Source organism: Apostichopus japonicus, chromosome 4, assembly GCF_037975245.1.
Source record: "Apostichopus japonicus isolate 1M-3 chromosome 4, ASM3797524v1, whole genome shotgun sequence".
Taxonomy (NCBI): Eukaryota; Metazoa; Echinodermata; class Holothuroidea; order Aspidochirotida; family Stichopodidae; genus Apostichopus; species Apostichopus japonicus.
Window position 1 is genome coordinate 5,240,558 of NC_092564.1, and position 24,121 is coordinate 5,264,678.

The window sequence follows — 24,121 nt, forward strand, 5'->3', positions numbered from 1 at the left end:
TCCTTGCTCTATCGATCTATCTCCATCATCCCTTCTTCATTTGCTATTGCTTCCCCCCTTCTTAGTATTGCTCCGTCTTATTCGTTATTTTGCTCAAGATTAGCCTTACACCTGTTCCTCCTGCTTCTGAACTAAATCCTGTTCCTCCTGCTTCGGACCTTACTCTTGGTCCTGTTTACGTTGTTTCTTCTACTCATATACTTCACATTCTATTCATGTGCTCGCTAATTTGCTTGCTCTAATTCCTGCTTCTGAACTTACTCCTGTTCCTGCTCGTATTATTCCTTCAATGCATATACTTCACATGCTATTCACGTTCATGGCCCATATGCTTGTATTGTTTCTGATTCTTCTTGTCCCTACTATACTCCTGCTATTGTTGTTACCCATGCTCCTTTCCCCACATGTGCTCCTTTCCCCACATGTGCTCCTTACCCCACCCCATGCTCCTTCCCCCACCAATGCTCCTTCCCCACACATGCTCCTTCCCCCTACCATTCTCCAGCTACCAGTCTTTTTATTATGTTTGTCCTTTTCCTTGCTCTTGCTCCTATTCCTAACCTCTGGTCTTGTTCCTGGCCATGTTCATGCACATGTCTCTTCTCATGATACTGTTCTTCGTATTGTTGTTTGCTTTTGCTTCCTCATCCTTGTCTCCTCTTCCTCACTCATCTCCCTCCTCTTCCGACCTCTTCTCCCTCCTCCTACGACCTCATCTTCCGACTTCTTCTCCTCACTATTTCAAGTATGTTTTCTCTGGGTTGGATTCCGTCATTAACAAAAGAAAACGACAAGAAAGATCGATGAGAAATTTTATCTTTGTCGCCGAAGAAAAGCACTTTTACAGTTGATAAAAAATGTCTGCACGCAAACAAGGTGCATGAAAAAGAAAGAGAGATTATATTTTAATATTTTAATCTTAATTGAGATTGCACGCGTGGTTTTCATTCATTTGATTGGCTACTTAAATCATACAAGCTCCTCTGCGAGGAGTCTCACGCCGACACTAACTATCCCACGGGGATGGAAAAGGTGCCAAGTACATGCCTCATACAGTTCACAGTGAAACCCGCGTCCGACTAGATGGCGCCGTCTTGTCTGGCGTAACCAAAAGTGCAAAATGAGATATGGATGCAAGTACGTGCCATTTTCAATCATTGGAATATCTTTACAAATTAATATATTGAACAATTTGATTAATTTAGTTTGCAGTTCAGCATGTACCAAATACCATTCAATTACTTGAAACTACCGAGTTTATTTCTTGTACCGTATCTGAAATGCTGAGTAGACTAATATTGCTTGACTGTGTGTATGTTTGTATGGGTGTTATGGTGTTGTTATGATGGTTCAAATAAGTTCAAAGTGCCGCATAACAAGAACGTGTGTGAAATGTAGCAGTTTCGAATATTGGCAGGAAAAATTAAATTGTTTAAATATCAATAGCTAACCAATCAAGCAATAACCCTTCTTGTTACAACAGCAACAGCGAAAACATGCCTTTAAAACGAGGTCATTCGCTAGGTCATCGGCTATGCAACAACATAAAAACATACTGTAACATTCCAGGCAGTATCAGAAGCGAATAAAGGACTAATTTTTAGACGTCAAATTTTTAGAGTATATTCTATGGCATATTTAGGCTTCAAATAATGTTTATAAGTAGGTGAACACGAAAGGTTGTGGTAATAACTGCTTTGAAATTTTTTGGTGGGGGTTAAAATAGGGGACGGTGGGGTGTAACACATATCTCCTAAATCCACGCCTGCGTATGGACTAAGCAGTTACAACAAACACTGATTTCTTATGTGATTTGGTTGAGATTCGGTAAAATTTGGAGTAATGTTTGCGGCCCCCCACATTTTTTCCTTCAAATTTATGGCTTCAGTAAAGAACCCGATGGTGGATCCATGCAAATGCCCCCCCCCCCCCACACACACACACACAAATTCTGCCTTTCCAAACAAAAAATCTGCCACTCACATTATGACATGCTGTTTGCTCCTGATGTTAGTTCATATATTTTATTGATGAATATTGAAGTATAAACTGAATATATATGTGTTCTCAAGTTATGAGATCTTGCCTTTGGTGTTAAACATTATTAATCCACAGAAGGATAGGCTATAATATCCTAACAGAAAATTCACGCGTTGCGTTAATGTTGGTAACAAAACAGTTCAAAACGAAACTAAAGCTGCTCAAATCCGGTGACAACCGTGTTGTATGTCTAGGGGCGCAGTAACTTGCATACCTTGAGAACACAAGCTACTTTCAAACAGGGTGTTGAGATGCAGCGATGCAGGGGAAAGGGTTATGAGTCATATGAACTGTTGTTGTATAAAATTTAACATCTACTGCATTCACACTTTATTTATTTATTTATTTTGTTGTACGTGGGAACAGCTTGGACTAAGACACATCAGCACGAAAATCGTGCCTAATGTCCTTTTAAGAGCGATTGGTTGCATCAGGAACATTAATGTTATCTTAGCCGTCATAACGTCACATTCATGTTCTGATTCATGTTCTTATCAGTGGGATGCTTATGTAAAAGTTAATATCTGCATCACATATAGTTTACAGAATCCCTTGCCGTTATCGTATGATAATACAATCTGCCAGTTCTTCAATAACTGCGTAACATGTCATGCCATGTCATATCATACTAAACGATACTATTATAAATCTTCAAAACTGGTTTCGTGGAAGTTTTTTTTTTTTTTTACTTTTCTAGAGACATTCAGAAGAGGTTAAGTAGACAATTAAATGCCTCCGTCCAAAACCACTTTTAGATTGGCAGTAAAATGCTTGTTGAAATTTAAGCATGAGTGGCCGTTATCTGAATTTCTAGCATATTTCTAGCATATTTGGTGGCAATACCGATGACTGATTCACTGATGAAGCCAAACCTAACACCTCAGACAGAACAAAAAAGAAAACCTAAGAAGCCAATTATTATGATGATACAGTCAGTTCTGGTATGCTCATTTTGATTCCTCAACGACTCAACAATGTCAGAACAGTTAAGGAGATACGACATCAGTAACACATCGCTGTCATTAATTTTCTGTAGTCCAGTTTACATTCCACCATTGAGTTATACTTTGTCCACCATGCCGTTCGTTATATCATCGTAATGAATACATAATACAAACGTTAAAATCTCTGACGTTAGATTCAACAGCCGGTAATTGACCTGAGAGGATGCTCCTGTTTTCTCCCTCTCTTTCTTCCCTTGATTCTTTTGCAACAGAATTCGCATTCTAAAATTGCCTTGTCATTTTGCAACATATCGGGCATAATTCTGGTTTCTGCCTCTGTTAGCCGGTTCACATGTAGTCAACAGTTGGGCACCGCCACTGTCGAGTTTTTAATGTCCAACCTATGTCAGCGGAGTAAGAGAGTGTCACATTTGATTTGCTGCGGCGTTTGTTTCCATTCTCCCACAAGCCATCCTGTCGCCAGGTGTAAATTCGATTCACACTCTAAACCACGAAACCAGCTTACGGTGTGTGTGCATGTATGTGCCGGGTATGTATGCATATGTATTATATATATATATATATATATATATATATATATATATAAATGATATATATATATAAATGATATATATATATCTATATATATATATATATCTATATTTATATATCTATATATATATATATATATAAATATATATATATATATATATATATATAAATATATATATATATATATAAATATATATATATATATATATATAGATATATATAAATATATATATATATAAATATATATATATATATATATATATATATATATATATATATAAATATATATATATATATATATATATATATATATATATATATATATATATATATATATATATATATATATATATATATATATATATATATATATATATATATATATATATATATATATATATATGTTATAAATGAATACATATTATATATGAATACATATGTAGGATGTATCATGTACAGAAAGCGCCGTCACTCATTTTAGCCAAGAGGTGTAAAGTTGTTTACGATTCGCCGCAAGTTTATGATATACATACTGGATGCTGATTGGCGCCTCTTCGTCTGATTTTTGGCCAACAACCAGACACGACAGAGTCAACCAGCCAGCAATTTGCTTCAGCAGCCCCAAAGTGTTTCACGGATTCCTTCTATTCGGGTGGCTTGGTATCATTCGCTTTTAATTCCTCTGTCATTTTAGGGGTTTAATTGCTTTTTGACAAGCGCACATGTCGGTATTCCGTTGGGTTGGATAGCAAGATATAAATCATCTCCTTGATATATTGACGCTGAAGCTTTTGCGTTCGAATGGGCGGTTGAGTTGATATATAGCAAGTGTTATCTCTCAACATTGTTTAAATGTCAACGTAATTGAAGTTCTTTTTTCTTTCTTTATTTCAATGCTACCTGACGACGTTATACCACCTGATTTACTACAAGGTCTAACATCTAAATAAATGTTGTGGGTGGGGTGCGGGGGAGGGGCTAGGGCTGGTGGTGGTGGTGGAATTTGCCATTCATTCGTCTTTCATTCGTCATTCGTCTCGCTTGAAGTATTCGACAATATTTTGATGAAATATTCCATCAAATTATTTTCAACAAATAAAATATATATAGAAGCGTGATGTCTTCTGTGAATCATAACACGAGAAGAAAGAAAGGCTTAACATCAGTTTTTTTCGGTCCACTGTGTCCTTTAAGTTAAAGAAAAATTGAGCCCTGACGCGCGCGGAGAAATATCAGTTTCGAATTCGAAGAATGACGACACAATGACAGCAGTGACGTTGAATATTGCGTCATCTGGTGGACACTATATCAACCTGAAAAGAATTCGTGTATAGTCGAAATGTTGATAAGAGGATCGATTTCCTTGCCGAGGGCTAAAGAATCTATGAGATGGTGATGACGTGTTCTTGTGTATCTGGGTGTATGTGTGTATGTATGTATTTATATAGGTGTATGTATATATGTATGCATGTGTGAATGTATGTGTGTATGTACGTGACGTCTTGGCTTGAAGAAAATATGATAACCCCAAAAGTGTATAGTGGTGGGTGAACTTCATGTTTGGCACGAGGATGCAACTTATTATAAACAGGAATTTTAAGAAACGTATCATTTCTGTGGAGGCCAAGTGTCATTTTCAGTTAACAGAGGTCAAACTCTGCGGCCAATGGTCATTTACAGTCAACAGAGGTCAAACTCTGAAAAGCCCCAATCCAAAGCGTGGATGAACGTCATAGCTGGTATAACAAACCACCTGTTGGAATTAAATTATTTTCTATGTATATATGTGTAGGTGTGATGTCATAGTTGCACACAGATAACAACATGATATGTATAATAAGACAGTGTTATGGCCACAATAACGGGTAAACGTTATTTTGCATGCATTTGCGTCCATCGTTAGTTAACGTTCATTGTCCGGTTAGTAGATTAACAGGATGTAAAGTACCACAGTACCGTAAATTAACATTCACCTTAGGTCGTAAAATAACAGTTGAATGTACTTTTAATTGAATGGCATTAATTAAGTATAAACTGTCTTTAGTTATTGGTATAATGACTTGACACTTATTATATTACCTTTTGTGGAAGCACAATTACATGTACCAATTTTCATACATCGGTACATGGTCTATTTGGAAATTCATTGTGAAGGTGGTACCAGACTTTTAGTGGGTTAAACTCTCACTAGGAGATTTAGGTAAATACCACAGTACCGTAAATTAACATTCACCTTAGGTCGTAAAATAACAGTTGAATGTACTTTTAATTGAATGGCATTAATTAAGTATAAACTGTCTTTAGTTATTGGTATAATGACTTGACACTTATTATATTACCTTTTGTGGAAGCACAATTACATGTACCAATTTTCATACATCGGTACATGGTCTATTTGAAAATTCATTGTGAAGGTGGTACCAGACTTTTAGTGGGTTAAACTCTCACTAGGAGATTTAGGTGCTCATTATTCACATGGTGTGTCTAATTAATAATGTAGGTTGTTAGGAATATTGCATTAAATATGAATGCATTTCTTAGAGAGTGTTAGTGTTTGTGCAAAAAAATGAAAGTGGCCGTATTCACTATTATCTCAAATACACAAAGTCGTTATATATAGTTGACTTCGCTGTTAAATAATTAATTTATAAAACCGCAAAACTCCAAAGATGAAGGAATTACACATCGCTTCTCGGCCTTTTGACTAAGATCCTGTGTAGTATATGTTCCCTTTCGAGGGGAATGGTGATACACACCCGACGATGATCACACAGTCACAGTCTCGATGCAAAGGGACTGGGCTTGAGAGCGGATCAGTCGTTCGGTTGTTTGGTTTTTCGTGCCCAGGGTTGTTTTTGGGTGACATTTCGTAAAAAGTATGAATTATACACATGACCTATACTTTCGACATCCGATTGGTCATTTAGCTAAGAACATGTGCAGTATATATTCCATTTCAAAATGACTCGTGATATACATTTGACTTTTACTCGGTTAAAAAATCTTTTACTTCGGGTGATCCTATAGTTAGGCTCGCCCAAGCCTTAACTTGCGGACTGAACCAAGTTATCCGTTCTCGTAAGGAAGTCCAGAAAATGAAGTAAGCCGAATATGATTCATGAAGCCATGTCGAAATGTGTCGAGCGATGTGGCAGTGGTCGAAAGTCGTACATGGACTATTAAATTGTATGAAGTATATTCATAATTCGGCACCTCCACCAAATGTTATCTTATGCCTCGAATATCCCGCCGAGAGGAGTATGTTAAGAATACGGGGAGTCGATACAGCGCGAGGCACACTCCAGACAATAACGGAGAGAGAAATTATGTGTCACAACTACATACTATATATGAGATTGGTCCAAGCTTCCCTTCTTGAGATATCGTGTTTACAATGTTTTTTGACCCCTGATGACCCCAAATGACCTTTTACCCACACAAACAACAATAGGCTTTCCGGCGTACCTGTGATATCACTGTGAAAGTAGCCACGGCTGTTTGCAAGCTGCGTCTACGTTCAAGTTATATGTGTGACATTTTATATGTCATTTATCTATTGAATTGCGGTCGTTCGTTCGTTGGTTCGTCAATTAATTAATTGATTGATTGATTTATTGAATTCATTCATTCATTCGTTGTTACTTTAACTGTCGGGGCGTGCGGGGTGCGCTTAAAAGTGGTAGAAAACACATAAGATCAAGATGTACTTTACACGTTATTTTAAGTTATCTAATGTCACCCCAAAGAACATACACTAGGCCTCGTGAACCGGATGTAATTTACATTTTATTTTATTTTTTCTAATGTCACCCCAAAAGAACATACACTAGGCCTCAGACGTGACATGCTCTTACAAACTGTCATGATCAATTTGTCCGTGCCGGGCACGTGGCGAAACGATTTTGAAAACATTATTTACTAACTGAAGTTACTTTAGTATATAACCAAATCCCTATTTCCCGACGGTTGCAGTAAAGTAAAGCAAGACCTTTGTCGCGTGTTTCTAAAGATTTTCAACGATGAATCTTTAATGCCTCAATGTCTCAATTTCATTTTTTAATTGAAGTATTTATACAACATTGGAACATGTCACTGAAGGCATAAACTTAGGTTACATTATTTTCGTACCACATATATAGTATGCCTTAAAACGCTCTTCAACATCCAAAATCCGTTTTGGTAACATACCTGAACATATTTCCCACTTGTTGTGTTGACAATTTTCGGATAATATAGGGAGAGTATGTCACGTTTATGAGATTATCGTGAGCATGCGCACATTTAATTCACGGAACATTGACTAATTCGGGTTGCAGTACAATCTTTCGTTTCAAGTTGTACAGCTGCAAGGTACATTATATCTGCTCGCTATAGCTCCTCGATCATTCGCATCATGGTAAGTTCTTTTGAAACCATATAGTTACAACTTGTTTGTTGAACAGTATCTGAAAAACGAAAACATAACATGAAAATAATCGTTATTCCTTAGGATAACAACCCAAATTATCAGTGTCGTAAGAAACAACAAACCGCATAAGTTTGCCTGTGATAAAACAATTATTATGTGGCTATAGACAAGCTTTACTATATCATATTTCTTTTATTATTATTATTTCTATTATTATTATGCCGTGGTGTAAAGGTTCGCTGTTAAGAGCGGGTATGATCACGTGATGAAATTTTAACTATATGCTTGTAGTGACGTGATTGCGTCATTTGGCGATTGGTTTAAAAAACTAGAACTGCATTTGCCTGCAAATACGCAGTAATATAGTGCGCGAAGAGTGCTTGCAGAAATAGGAAGAACTTTTCGGTTGTTCATAGTGTTATTTTTTGGGCGAACAACACACCATGCAGGGAGTATAGTCATATTGCAGGTACCTACAAAGTGAGGGCGATTGTGAGTGCCCTGGTAGGCTCAGAATAAGTTGGCTACGCAAGCCAGCCTCTGAAACTGCAAATGTACAGAGACTATATGAAACTTGAAGTTTCAACGTCCAGTCGTGTAGGTATCGTTCACTTGGCCAGTAATCACAATATTGTAGCGCGCACGCGCACTAGAATAATTACGAACCTCACTGTCCTATGTGTTTTCTCTTCTTTTTCTTTTAGTTTTTCTTTTTCTTTTTTTCGTTTTTGACCTCTGACGACTTATGAACAGGTTATGCGTTATCTGATATCAGGTGAGGTGATATTGTCAGCAGACACTTCGAAATAAATGTTGTAGCCTTAACGCATCAGCACTATATACCAAGGGCGTAGGAACCGGGGGGCTGGGGCGCCAGCCCCCCCCCCCAGTGAAAAATATGGGGGGAAGTATCATTCCGCCCCCCGCTTCGCAAGTCAGAAAACCCCTTTTTCATTTCCAAATGAGAAAAAAATCTCATTTGGAGCACCAAATTGCATCTAAATTAAATCGAAATTATTTACAAAATGGAGTGGGTGTTGAAGTGTGCTATATTGCACCAAATTGCATCTGGGGCCACCTGGAAATGCAAAAAGGGGGACACCCCACCCCTTAGACCCCTCCCCAGGCCGGCCATCAGTCTTCAGCCCCCCCCCCCCCCACTCAAAAGTACCTTCCTACGCCACTGCTATATACTGTTTGAGCACCGTACGTTTCTGACTTAAGTACACTGAACTCAACTCAAAATGCTAGTTGTTACAGTCTATATACTTCAAACGGTATGAAATTTGCCGTTATACTTTCGTTTTTGTCATAAAAGGGATCGATTGTCACTTTAAACTTGAGAATATAAGTGAAAGTTACTGCATCTGACGAGTGAGTGCGTAATGTTAAAATTATCTCAGGGCTATATGTAATATACTTGTATAGTATATTGTGAATGCTTCCTCTATGGGAATGAGTATATCCGCATGTCATGCTAGAACAGTTTCGTAGGGTCACGAGGAAGGGGAATTATAATACTATAGCTTTCTTTAGAAGCGGAGGGGAGCGGAGGGGAGTGGAGGGGAGCGGATGGGAGCGGAGGGGAGCGGAGGGGAGGGGAGCGGATGGGAGGGAGGGAGCGATAGGGACGGGAGGGGAGGGGGAGGGGAAGCCTAAGCAGTTGTTCTTAATTTCTAGTCTCCACTTTTCTTCAGATTGAATATTCCAATCTTAACTTGCCATTTTGTAATGATTTCTGACGTCACAACAGTTATGAACAAATACACCAATATAACAACCCCCTATACATGATTGACTAATGACGTCATATTCTTTCGTCAACTAGTTCAACTGTGTTCGAGAAAAGTCTGGCGAGAAGGAGATTAGGGGGCTAGACATCGCCGGGGCCTGTTTCAATGAGGGTGCACACTAAAATATGGAGGGAGTATGGGAATTATATGTAATAACATAAAATACATTATTTTCATAATGTAGGCTTACACAAGGAATGATGGAGTTTCCATATAGGCACCCTGTGATAGAGTTGTCCACGGGGGCAACCCGGTATGGCTTTTGATGACATCTTTGTGTTCGAACATTACCCTCTAAGTTCACTTTGGAAATACAGACAGATTTTATGCATATAGGGATCAGTATAGGGATCAGTGAGGCTCAGGCTTATAAATTTTCAGGATGTTCACGTATAGCTTCGCTATAGCATATAAATAGATTGATTCCGTATGGAGCGCCAATATATGTCCGTGATGACAAAATAGTCTCAGATATGCCAAAAGATGTTAACCGATACTTAAAATGTGCATTACGTCCATGTCAGGTTACAGAAGTCACGCGTGAGTTTACATCAACATTAGATATCAGGTTACTAAAGTGTACGCGATGCCCGGTACCGCTCGTAACATTCACCGATGCACGATTTCTATACTACAAATTGAAAGTTCAGGTCCAAATCTTTACGTTTGGTCGCTACATACAGATCAAGTTTCCAGCAAATTTATCAGAAATTTATTATAACTGCAAATATATGGCTCAAATTTAAAGTTTGATTTGAAGTTATTAAAGCCTTCAAGGATTTGCAATAGTGCACGAAAGATGATAGCTTATCATCGAGTAAATTGATTTTTCAAGCAATTGTGGCAAATTCGTGGATTAAGTTCAAATTGTTTACGTCCCTATTAACCACATATATACAAGCCCAAACGGATAGGCCTAATCATTCAAATTATTCAAACATAGGTAAAAAAATAAACGCTAGAATGAACAACATTGAAAATTAACATATTGTTTGACATGTCAAAAGTCTTCAGATTCAACACACTGAAAACCTATTTCTTTAGCATTGAAACGGCATATTGCATACATCATCTATATCAATCTACCCTATATAGTTAGTGACTTTGCCTCGTGAAACTTGCCAAACTATACACTAGCGACGTCGTTTTCATATTTTACCACATGTGATTTATTCTTTTTCTTTCATTTCTTTTCTTTTCTTCTGTGGGGACGAAAGCACAGTTGTTATATACTAATGTACGATTGAAGTAATATAAAAAACTAAAGTACACTGGAGAGAGATTCCAGAGTGCATAGGCCCTCAGTCAATTCTCAAGAAGATGAGGCATATGTTTTGTTCAGGATCTGTATAAGCTGGGCCCAATAGTCTGCATTTTAGTTCAGGCATTTGGGGGTGACAATTTCACTTGGACCGCGTTCCGAAAAGGAGACATGAATGTGACAAAAGACAAGTCATATTTTTTGTCGAATTTTTACCTACTTGGCAGCCGGCTGCGAAAACATTAAGTGACGCCTAATCTAGCTAACGCCCCCATTCCCTCAGAAACTTTAGTCACGCTTCTCGTAGATGTACAGATAACAGACTCGATGATTCACCTCCGTTATTTGAGCAAAAACAAAACTAGAGGTATCATTGTAAGATACAGAAATATTAATGGAAGGCAAAGTTAGTTAAAAATTCCTAAACGTATGAACCAGAACCAAACCTTGGGACAAAAAAAAAAAAAAGGTTTTCAAAAAATGGCATCACCTATTACTATGAAAATAGGCACTGAACGTTATACCAAGTTCACAAGGTATGAAATGGACGTTGCTGATGTTACCCTCTTACTTTACCGCCTAATTCTACAAAATCTACGTCCCATTCTTCCCTTTCTGGTAAAGAATATCATTCATATTGATTTGCTTTAACAGCAAATTATTAATCATCAACCAAATAACATGGAGAGACATGTATATCGTCTTATTTGACTCTACCGTCAGTTTTGGTAACTAATGAACAATCTCGGTCAATATTGACATACCACATCGGGTACAAAATATATGCTCTCGGTGATATAATGTATAACTCATTAATCCGAATTATCAGTACAAGAGCATATATATATATATATATATATATATATAGAAAGGAAGCATTGTACAAACATGTCATAAACAAATTTTTACACCCCGCACATATAAGTAAATATCATTAATTACAAAATATAGACATGCGGCAAGCAGATTTATTCATGAAAAATGTTGTACTTCTTTATTCAATGTCAATAGCCTATACCGAACAAAAACAAAGGAAATTATCCTAGCTTATGGCGTCTTTTATAAAGATTAAAGAATGTGTTTAATGTTCTGCAGAGGGGAGATAATGGAATTGTAACATAGCCGTGTGCAGTCGGCCAATGATTTAACCAGTTCGATAAGTGACTATTACCGAAAATAAGTTTGTAGTTGATTAAAGTACGGGACACCCGTCCTGCACTTTCCCAGGAAGGATTTATGTTTTACGAGGGACTAAACTGTTACTAATTATAACACTGTAAAGACAAAGACAATACAAATAGAGACATTTCGGGTGAAAAAAAATCCACAACTTTAACAAAACACAAAAATCTAACCAAAATGGAATTTCGATGACCGTGAGCGTACATTTTGGGGGGGGGGGGGGGATGAGCTGATTCTAACGCTATGGCGTCATCGTGAATTCAACTGCATTGCTAAAGCCCATAGTTTAATACATTCTTTGACATGCTCGTATGTGTTATCGGTGCGTGCAGTATATGCTTCTAGAGAGAGAGAGATCCAGATTTGTCTAAATGGGACTTTTGTCAATTTAGTATTAATTTATTTATTTATTATTTGGCTTTGAAAATACTCACACAGAAACAGTCAACAACAGCCATGCAAATGATCGCGCCAGTCACTTCTACTGTATATGTGGGCTTATATACTAGTTAGGTGTGGTGCGGGTCATTTGGACGAAATCTCTACTATGTATTAAACGTCTTTAATGTCCATATTTGAATTTGTTTGATTTTTCTTGTCTTTTCTTTATTCTCTCTTTGTTTTCAGTTTACTTTTTGTTTATGACTGAATGTATGTATGTATGTATTTTAGATCCTCCTGCAAGCAGGAACTCGCGAAGAAGCCTCATTGGCTTATCAAAGCCGCAAGCTGACCGAATTCAGTCTCTTATATTCATATTTAACGTCCATGATTATGAATTGTCAACAACTCTGTAACAGGACGACATACATTAATCTTGAAGTGACTCGAACCGGGGACCTTATGATTGGAATGCACCGGCGTTAACCACTGAGCTAACACTCCACTGAATTTATAGAACATTCTTCCTTTTTACCCGACCTGCAGAGCAACAATATGTAAGTAAATCATATACACAGACAAGCTATAGACAGCTGTTCCTAAAAGATAACGCTCCAATGCTTTTACAATTAGGAAAATACTCCACTGACTTGCATATGTTTCGTACAGCAACACACACTGGGTGCCGCCAATGACGTCATCAATATAGCACATTTGGAAAGCATTTTCATTTCAGCCCGACACGCAACATTATTATAACTTTTTTATTCTCATTTTGGGGTGTAAATTAAACTGAACTGGTAGAGGCGTATATGCCAGCACATAATTAAGTACACAATCAAACCATCAACAATGAAGGTATAACGTTATAATTTTTGGTTGAAGTTTTGTCATCGAGACAGCATTTCATATCACTTTTAATAACATACAACAACAACAAAAACACTTTTCTCACTCCAATATTTGAAATGTATAACTTTCAACCCACAAGGGCTGCTCTATAAGTTCATTCCTTTTCAAAATCATAAATACTCATGAGAATGTGTTTAGTGTCATAATTTCCTGTTTGCTTCGTGGAGGAGGAAGGTAATATTTCCGATTATATCATGATATGTCTGACGTAATATATTCTATGTTAAGCTGTGGAATGTGGAAATAATTAAGAAAGGTCAACTCATTTCGTTGACATTAACAACGAGAACTTTTTATCATTTTTAAGGATCAAGAAACATACTTAAGCTATATATATAACAGTCAGTGATTGGTCAACAATTTCATTATTTCAACAACTCATTGATCATCACAATAAATCGTAATGTAATCCATACATATTTACGAAACCGTATCTTATGTTAAAGTATAACGTATGCCGCTAAACTGTATGTTTAACCTCAACCCAGTCCACACACAGACGTGCTATGGTGACAGAGTTAGAGAGAAAGATTGAAATGTCACCCTTACATTAAGTACAGAGATGAGGGAAGGTTTAAAGTGTGGCCCTAACTCTTTGACCCGAATAGAGACGAGTGCACTCGGGTTTGTAATTTATTCTCGTTTCTTTGGATCAGAGAACGAACACGCAGAATACTAAATATGCATAGTGGTTGTTAGCCTTGGTTTGCTATACTTCCATCTACATACAGGCCTATCGAAAAAGAGGTTGCATATGGGTGGGGGGTGCAGCCCCGGAGCCCGGGGTCCAAAGAGGCGCCGAACCTAAATATGGAATAAAGACAAATACAGTCTCATGATCATTAGTGTACCATAGATTTATGAAGGCTTCAAGAAATGGACCGGGTGACATAATTGTCCCCAGGGGCCTTACCTGGTTGTCGACGTCACTGCATGGATGCGATCCGATGATTTGGTCTACACTATTGTATGTATATATTCCTTTCGAAGGCATTGTTGATAGTATACTTGACATAACACTGCAGTCATGATCACAACGTCAGTTCATGGGGATCAGGGATGAGAGTGGATCAATTTATTTGAGTTTTTGTGCCTATGGTCTATTTTAGCTCGGTTTCTTAAATATCTCTAGATATACGTTGTATTGTCTTCATGTACGATATCATGGCCATTACAGCCCTGTGCCGGTAATACTAAAAGCGTCCGGCAACTTAATCGCCATCAAAGAAGGCACAGTCTACATGAAATCCTTTTCTATTGAAAGCAACCGTATTCACGCATACCAGCACAGAACTTAACGTGCCATCTAAATGTAATCCAATTCTCTCCTCTTAAAAGCCTCTTAAATCTGGACTGAATAGAATATGCCCTGCATTCAATGTAGGCCCAACCCGAACTATTAAAAATCCGTGTTTTACTCGGTTTCAAGAATTATTACTTAGATGTGAACGCAACGATAAAAGTATATCAAACGATAACAAAGGCATACTCCGCAGTGTTCCAATAACAATAACTTTTGTAAAATAAGTGAAAATTAAAATAATATTAAGAATATTACATTTTATAACAATATCGTTTCATTTTTAATTCCTCCAAAATAATAACAAAGTGGTTCTATTTTCTACTTGTTCTCACATATGACAAGAACACTTATGGCAAATTATTAACAAGAATGGTACAACGGATTGTTTGTATACATTGGCATAATGCAGCAAAAAAAAAACAGCAAAAAATGATCATATACGACACGAAATTTGGGACCAATTCATGAAGATTGTTTTATTCTGCTTGCATGGTGTTAACGTTCTCTTTTCCATACAATCTCTCGAAGAACAAAATGCACGATTAAATTAGTCTGAAAGTTAGAGAATGTTACGTCCGTGATTTCCCTATTCATCATTAAATCTAAAGCCCCCGAATACCAACTAATTCTTTGCCTCCCAAAGACATACGTACGACGTACCCGTATATGGTCTTTAAAGCGATATAAAGATTGAAAATAGACCATATGGATCAAGAAAACTACATTTTATTTTTATTTTTTTTATTTTTCAAGTTTTCAAGTTGCATAACTTTTGATGGCAACGAGATTTTTTAAACCTGTGTTGGAATATTCAATTTATACCTCTGACACTTTACAAAGGTGGGTACTCCCCCCCCCCCCCTTCTTTGTGAGAGAAGTAACCTAGGATAGAACCAGGGCACGCAAAAACCCAACAACTTTAGTGCCCCCTCTCAATCCCAGTCCCTGATAAGGAGATTGTAATAGTATGATCGTGATTATGTTACGTCCAGTGAATTTATCTCGAGTTTATTTATCCGAATTTATCCGAAATGCAATTTGAAAATTATGTATACATTCCCGATAATATTCAGTAACTTTGAAGTGTTAAGAAACCATTTTACGCTATTTTCTATACTTCCGTATTTTGGTGTCTATCGCAATCTATAGCTTTAAATACTGGAAACGAGAGTTTTACAATTTGACAAGGAATTAACTCTCTTTTTAATTCTCAAAATCAATACTGATGGAAAGTTAATTTTGTCTCAATTCACCTTGAATACAAATTCTTACAACAATTGCCAAATCCACTGTACACACCTGTTCAAACCTATACGAGCCACGGTTATTACCAGGGAAAAGTTTTAAAATCCGTCAGACTTTTGATGGACGTTCCAAAATAACAAAGGGGTTGTAATCTTCTCATTATGCGTTCAATCTATTCCTTCACTGCAGTTATTTAGAAGAAATTACATAAATATAAATAAAGACTACATTAAATATGTTGTTAATATAATAATAGTTGATGGCAAAAAAAAACAGATACTTATAATTCAACTTAAATTTTTTTTAACCCCTCCAGTAAAAATGTACGATGCCATTGTTTACAAGTGTCTTCAAGAGACGCCCAGTCGCGAGCCGTAAACAAAGACTGGCACGTGCCAAATCGGAACCTCGTAATCACTAAACCGTAAAATGTAAAAGTATTGGGCTTCGAAAACGCTCACGGGCATTCACAACAAACAGCAAAATAAAAAGAAGAAAAAAAAAACTGGGAAGTTAAAAAAGGTTGTCGAAAGCAGAGATAATTCGCATGTCTCTTTTCAAAGTGAATTTGTATGGACTTTGCGAGCAGGCAATCGGAAGGATAGTTGTTTCTCGGGGGATCGAGAAGCCTGACTCGCCTAGTTGGCGCCAAGGAAAAGTACAAGGCGCGCTGGCAATTCGGCATCGTTCGACAGACATGAGCAAAGGCACAAACCCACGATAGAACGGAAGAGGAAACAGACGTAATCAACACAAATCGGACGATAGGAAATTAAACATGGCAACCAATTCGGCTAAATGCACGAGAAGAAAACAAGCCAAGCCTCAGAAAAAGAACGGTAAGTGATACATCTATATATGAAATATTGGTGGTGTAGGAGTTTTAAAAAAAAATTATCATTGTCTTCTTGTAATCTAAGATAAATTTATTTTTACATTGACCTGTAAGTATAGCCTATATAGGTCTATATAGGCCCTATTTATGGCACAAAAGTGGTCGAGAGAAAACTTATTCCAACGCATTCATTCGTTAGAGTCTTTATACAGGTAAACCCTTGAAATGAAACTGAAAAAGTCGAGCAAAATTGGGCACAGTATGAACCAACTCCAAAAATAAATTTAAAAAGTGACAATAATTTTTCAGTAACGGTACGATTTATCTGAAATATTCATGAAGAAAACTCGTTTAAGCACATGCTTTTGTTTCAGATGATACAACACAACAAGGTGTGTGTCACAACAAAGAAAGCACATGTGTTTTTTTTTTCGCCAACATTTTCAGCGAATGGGATATTCATATTCTTCAGGTTCAAAACACATGGTAAAATTTCGTCAGAGATTAGTCACATTATTTTAACACCTCTCCCTCCCCTATTCCCCTCCCAAATAAAGAATAATAATACTGAAATTAAAAAAAAAACCGCTGGCATAGAACTATCGGTAATGAAGTATATTTGAGCAATTCTTGTGTTATAATTTTGAAGCAGTCAAGTTGCCTACCAGTGCCTTGTACAACGATATTTCGGATGTAGCGAAACTCAAGATTTTAATCACAGCGTCAGCTATCTAACACGTTATTATGTTTCAACCTATCTAACAGTATCCTGCCCACAAAAGGAAACATATGTTGTCATAATCGTAATGTTGAAGTCGCATATGGAAAACCATTTCTGTTGGTTTTGCTTGACAACTTGGTGCCTCAAAACCACCATTAAATCTTTTTAAAATATAATTAATTAATTGATTTAAATTTATGAATTAGTCATAAATACGATATAATAGATTTAAGCCCCCAACTTATCTCTTATAGAGCACCTCAAAACACAGAAGAAGAAATAAATGAATAAAAAAATCTGTTGTAAAATAAATCTGTTGTAAAATAGACAAAATTGTAGACTGTTTTGAGTTATGGTTTGGTTGAATAATTAGGGTTTCTCACTTGTTGTACCACAATTTTGAACTACAGTACAAAATTGTTCAAAGGATTTTTAATCTGTGTAAAGAATAAATATTAAATCATTTAACACTGTAACTTGTTGAATTAGTGATGACCCCCCGGTTACACTTTTAAATAACTTCAACAATAATAAATACAATGAAAGAATCGTCAAATTTTGAATTATCCAACTGGAAACGGAAATTCCTCGTTGACCATAAAATGTCTAAAATAGGGAAGTGGGTTTCTTGGTCAAAATAACTGGTTGATAATAGGTCCAGAAAAATCGATAGCAAGTGCTAAAGTTTGTTTGAAGGTCAAACATCCAGTGGACACAGATAAGAGGGCTGCCTGTAACTACAGACCTGCATATGACCATGTAAGGGTAACTAACTCTATAGGCTAATCAAAGCCGGACTTCATCAAAGCTTTCGAGGGCTAATTGTACGGGGGGGGGGGGGGGTGATAGCTGTCCTATTTTATTCATGCGGAAGCAGGCGAGGCTGTTAACTTCCCACTCCCTCTCAAAAGAACATCCCCTTTCACGTAATGCTGCATTGCTGATGCTTGCGCCGTTACTGTAACCATGGAGGTAAAAACCTCCATGCTGTAACCAATCTTAAAGTTGCTACTTGGGAAACCAATATGCGATAAGCAACTAAGATGTATATATGTTTTACCCTGTTACCTCCTCAACTAGTGAATTTGAACGTTGGGTCTGTTCATGGATCAGATACACGTGTTTTGATATCTAAGTATAATATCTTTATAAGCCATGGACATTTCGTTAACGGTCTGGTACCAAATTTAAATCTACTTGAACGCCATTTCAACTAAGATAAAATCGTCTACCAAATGTACCTTGTTAATTTAATTAATGGTTTATCGGAACAAACTAATCGAAACCAAAGCGAAATCAAAGTTGATACTTATTGGTATATGTGTGATATTTAATGCCTTAAAAACGAGAGATGGACATATTTGAACTGTAGCATAACGTGAACTTAAAATTACTCCAAAATTCTTTTAAAAAACATTATAGAGCATGAAGGTAGTTGCAAAATATAAATATGTAATAGTGAAAGAAATCCGTGTTTTTTTAGTATTATTTCTGAAATAAAAATTTAAAAAGAAATAATGGGAACAATTTGTTGATACAAGACTGAAACCTTTTGTTAATAATCTATTGTTTATTTTCAAGGACTTGTATTTACCACATCTTGCAAGAAACTAGTCTAACCATTTAATTTCCATAACACGAAAGACAGTTATTACAGTACTGTTGTTGTGTTCGAAATGTTAACGTTTGCTAATGCAGGTACAAGGCTGCACATGACGAAGGCAAAATACTATGTATGCAAAACGCCTAATATAAAACCCAAGATGAGAAAAAAAACAATACATAAAGCTAAACATACTGGTAATAGATCTATGTTATATTAGATGTTTAAAGGTGCAGAAATTAATTAGTTTTTATGCTATAATAATTACAACATGTTCATATCTACTTCATTTGAGTGACAGTTTACAACTGTTCAGTTATCCAAATAAGCCTATATGGAGAATAACGTTTACAAATTTACCTCTTTCAAAGTGTACTGAGGCATATAATAAGAAAATGGCTTTATTTCTGCATGGTTTTATATGGCAATAGTATCATTACTATACCACCTAGCTGTTGAAGAAAATTAAATTGTATTAAATTAAAGTTTCATTTGATATGCATTGAGATTTCAATAAAAAAATATTGCGATGTTTGTGAAAAGGTGCGTTCCACTTAAATGGTCCCAACACCCCATTTGTTCATAACAGAATCACTCATGCATTTCGTTTTTAGCTTGTAAAATTATTTACATTTGTGATTTCCCGTACGGCACGAGATAATGTCTTTTCTTAAATTTTATTTCTGGGGTTCAAATTACTATAATTCAAGTTTATTAGTAAAAATATAGAATTTTAAACTATCATTAGCCATAGGTTGATTTATTTGTCATCGTCAGTTGTATGCGCATTATATTCATAATGAGCAACATCTTTAAAAGGAAGGATCTTTAATATAGCAACAATCCCCACCCCCCCCCACCCACCCCCATACACTCCATTCCCTCCCCGCAAATCCTCCCCACGACTACCAGTCCTCTCCCACAGTGAATAAAATCTTGCTATGATCACCTGCAAAGTAAATTAACTTTAGATTTTCTCAAATAAAATTACTGTTTATCTGGGACAATTTGTAAATTCTGACTTCTAAAAGAGGGTTAAAATATTTTTTTACTTATGATGTGAGCCTTTGGCAATTAAAAATAAATTATTATAAGGAACCCCCTCTCCGACCCCCCCCCCCACGCGCTCCCCTCCCCATCTCCAAATCTTTTTACATAGATATGGACGTATACAATAATGTGAGGTATATGGCTGAAATCGCTTAGTACAATTATGTGGTTTTATATAAGAAAGTTACTTGATAGAATTTTCTCCTATTGTTTATCTGCGACAACGTTCTGTAAATTAGGATCTGTGAAAAGGGAATTTAAATTGTGTAATTATGAACTGAATCTTGGGCAATTTTTTTATATAATCATCTGTTTATGGATCTATCAATATACTTCTGTAAGAATTGTTTATCTTAAGGCCTTTATTTATTTTCATTTTTTAATTTATTTTGGGGTAGGCTAAGTGAGTTTATTTGGGTTTCTGTAGGGTTATCGTTTTCATGTTTGTAAAAGTTTTTACTAAAAAATATAACCGTCCCATAATATCTATAATGCAAAAGAAAGGATATATGCACGCCAATAGAAAATGATGCGTGATTAATGATTTAGAAACGAATAGAAAATGAAACGGGGCTGTTAACCCACTGTAGGGAAATTCCCTTATAATATGTAATCCGCTAACATGAACACATTTTCAATAGTTCTTTGACTTGGATAAAACTCGAAGTCTTGAACAACGACATTTAAAACTGGTAATTTGGCAACATTTGTGCATATTGTAATTTGTTACCATGTCTGTACAGTAAATAGAAATATACTTTCATCAGACTCTAGAAATGAAAAGTAAGATATAATACCTTTTTGTTTGGTGACCAATACATTTTTGTTTTATTTACTATTCTTCATAACAGGTACCTATAATATTCAAGCAACATATATTTATTCATTCATCCAAGGAGTGTAAATCCATACATATTGCTTGGTTTGTTTGTTTTGAATAATCTAAAACATTATTATCTGTGGAATGTAGTAAACAAACTCTTGATGTAAATACACAGAAACAAGTTTCTGAGCCTATCATTTTAAATTTTTAAATGAAACGGAATCGATTTCCCCTTCCAAAATGAGGTCATGAATTCATGTAATCGATTATACACCAGAAGTGTTTGTGGTCTCTTTATCAGACTTGTTCGAACTCATTAACTTGTAATTACTGTTGTTGTTATTATTATTATTATTACTATTATTATTAGTTGCTCTACTGGTGACAAGTAGGGTACCGTCAAGTAAAGTACCAGTAGGGTACCATCGCAAAAGAAACAAGTGTACAGTGTCTTGTTATCATTTTATAATGCTTAAGTTAAACTTCAAAAACATTTTAATGTACTGTTTCCTCTCCTATCCCATCCACCATACTTCCCTCTGTAGCCGTCCAAAATGGTTTAGGGTTGATCAATCATTGTTTTGTTGTTTTGTAATGTTATTGTTTTTTTCTTTGCGTAGTATATTCACCGTTGAAATCAAATTTATTGACACGATTTCCAGTCAGAAATACCAAATCAAACACATAGCCCTATTGGGGTTCAAATCACACACACACACACACATATATATATATATATATATATATATATATATATATATATATATATATATATATATATATATATATATATATATATATATATATATATATATGTACATATATAAACATATAAACATATATCTTATCTTAATCTTAATCTTCTCCGTAACGTCTGTTACATAAGGTCAAGGAATAAACAAATAATAAACATATATGCACACACACACACATGTATATATATGTATATATGTATATATGTATATATATGTATATATATATATATATATGTATATATAAATATATATAAACATTTTGTGGTATCGTCTTTCGTCTAACAGTCCAGTCAACGGGTACTCCTCGCACCCCTCCCCCACACCCACACACTTTTTAAAACAGTATCTTACAACCATGGAGCACTGGACTGTTTATGTATACGTTTCAAATGCATACATTTTTAAACAAAGCCAATTTCAACTTCTATGTTGTAACCTCTCTCTCTCTCTTTCTCACTATCACTTTCTTTCTTCCCCTAAATAATTCACTACTTAATAGAGATATGGATTCTCATTTCCCGTGTAGCAGTCGCCATACCAGCATAACGTTAGACCAATGGCGCCAGAGACTATTCGCTCTGGTGAGAACATATCGCTGATAAAATTAAACGTCGAACAAACTAGTTATCATGACTGCAGACAGAACGGCTAGGTCTGTAACCCCTTCCCTATGAGTGCATAGGCCAAAGTAAGGTCAATTACAGTGCTATATATATGTCTTACCGTGGTCATAATGCATACGGGAAAAACGGGGAGGGAGGGAGGGGGTGTAAGAATTATTACCACCCGAAACTTAAACAATATAATAAAATATAATACAATACAATTAATCACAGATATTCGTGCACAGTCTATCTATAGTATATATCTATAGTTATACACTACAACAGTTTTTATTTATTGCATCTGAAAGTGCTGACCGTTTTTGGCCGTATTGACGTTATAACAGTTAATTTGTCCATCCACTATTTCCCCCTCTCATCCCCTTATTACGGTATTATAGAAAAATGAGTCAACTTATCTCAGGCTACGTGAATTCCCATTCTCCTCTTTCTATCTATTTATCCCACTCCTACCTGACAAATGTTCCCGTTGAACCGCCACCCCCCCCCCCCTCAACCAATCCCGCACTTCCTTTATGGAATTCTGTATCCGCACATGAGTGTGGGAAATACATGTTGCCTATTCATGTACACTGTTAAGTGTAAGCTATAGCTAAAAGTAAACAGACTTGCAGTCTAGTCTTCAGTTACAGTAGTCTAGTATAGTCAGTTAGAAGCATATAAGCTCTTAATTTGTTTAAGAATCTTACCATATATGTTCTTCTTAAGGCCCTTCCTTAAGCCCACTTTTAATCCCAACCCCACCCCTACAATATCGCACCCGCCACCCCCCCCCCCCCCCCCGTTGTAAGACATTGACAATTCCCCGTTAACTGTTGCTAACTGAAGATTCTGAATGAGACTTCCTAAATCCCAGTGTGCATTTAATGGAATCGCATGCTGCCCTCTATACGGACACCAAAATATTATGAACGAAGAAATCGGTAACCAACTTGTCGAACCCAATGAATTCTTTGGCATCATCTAGATGTAGGCCCTCCTATGACCACGTTAAGGGGAACATTGCTTCACCCACGTTCAGTGTATGTTCACCTGCATACTTTGTTACCCTAAATTTAAATTTGACTGTCGTTTCCATCGTCGTAAAAAAAAAAAAAAAATCACGAACTGTCTTTGAATTCTATTCATTATTCGAATTGGCAGGGGAACAAGAATGAAAAAGGTATATCTGCTGAGAGGAGAAATATACGCTAAAATATTCGGGCATTCTGAATGAAAGAACAAGATCTCAAATAAGTTCGTTCCTCTCTTACCTATCTCCAGTCTACACATGCACTTTCCTCATCTAGCAGGAAACTAAGTTGGTAACCTCATACATCCTATTATCTGATGTCATTTAATGTGGAATCATCCCTTCATAACGAACTTTGGATCCGTTAGAACTGATCTGATAAAATGATTGTTATGATGATTACGAAGCCTATAGATCACTTCCTTGCAGTTTATGTCGTATCAATAACACAATAAATGTTTGAAAGAGACTTTTAAGCTTTCAAGCATTTGCAATTCAAGGAACGTACAACAGAGCTTTGTAAACGTGCAAATCGGCAAGTTTTCTACAAGGCTATACAACGACACTAAATGCTCCAAACCAATATGCTAGTCTCATTTCACTCAGCTTTTATGGGGTTTAATCGATACAAGCCAATAATATGCCTACGAGCTTTGTTCGTCAACCTCTATGCAAGTT

General features: G+C 36.2%; 1 protein-coding gene and 1 long non-coding RNA gene across 2 annotated transcripts in view; one reads left to right on the forward strand and one right to left on the reverse strand.

Moving 5' to 3' along the window:
• Window positions 1–479: 479 nt before the first annotated feature.
• LOC139966246 (uncharacterized) lies at window positions 480–14,886 on the reverse strand. The gene is made up of 3 exons (XR_011792519.1): window positions 14,387–14,886; window positions 7,725–7,981; window positions 480–756 (listed from the first exon to the last, which is right to left on the reverse strand). It is a non-coding gene; the product is annotated as an uncharacterized lncRNA (long non-coding RNA).
• A 1,620-nt stretch (window positions 14,887–16,506) lies between these two features.
• Window positions 16,507–24,121, forward strand: part of LOC139966245 (zinc finger E-box-binding homeobox 1-like) — a 38,000-nt gene continuing 30,385 nt past the window's right edge. Inside the window, exon 1 of the mRNA XM_071969084.1 lies at window positions 16,507–16,860. Coding sequence (XP_071825185.1) covers window positions 16,800–16,860 — 61 coding nt within the window. The 5' untranslated portion in view covers window positions 16,507–16,799. The remainder of the gene's footprint in view (window positions 16,861–24,121) is intronic.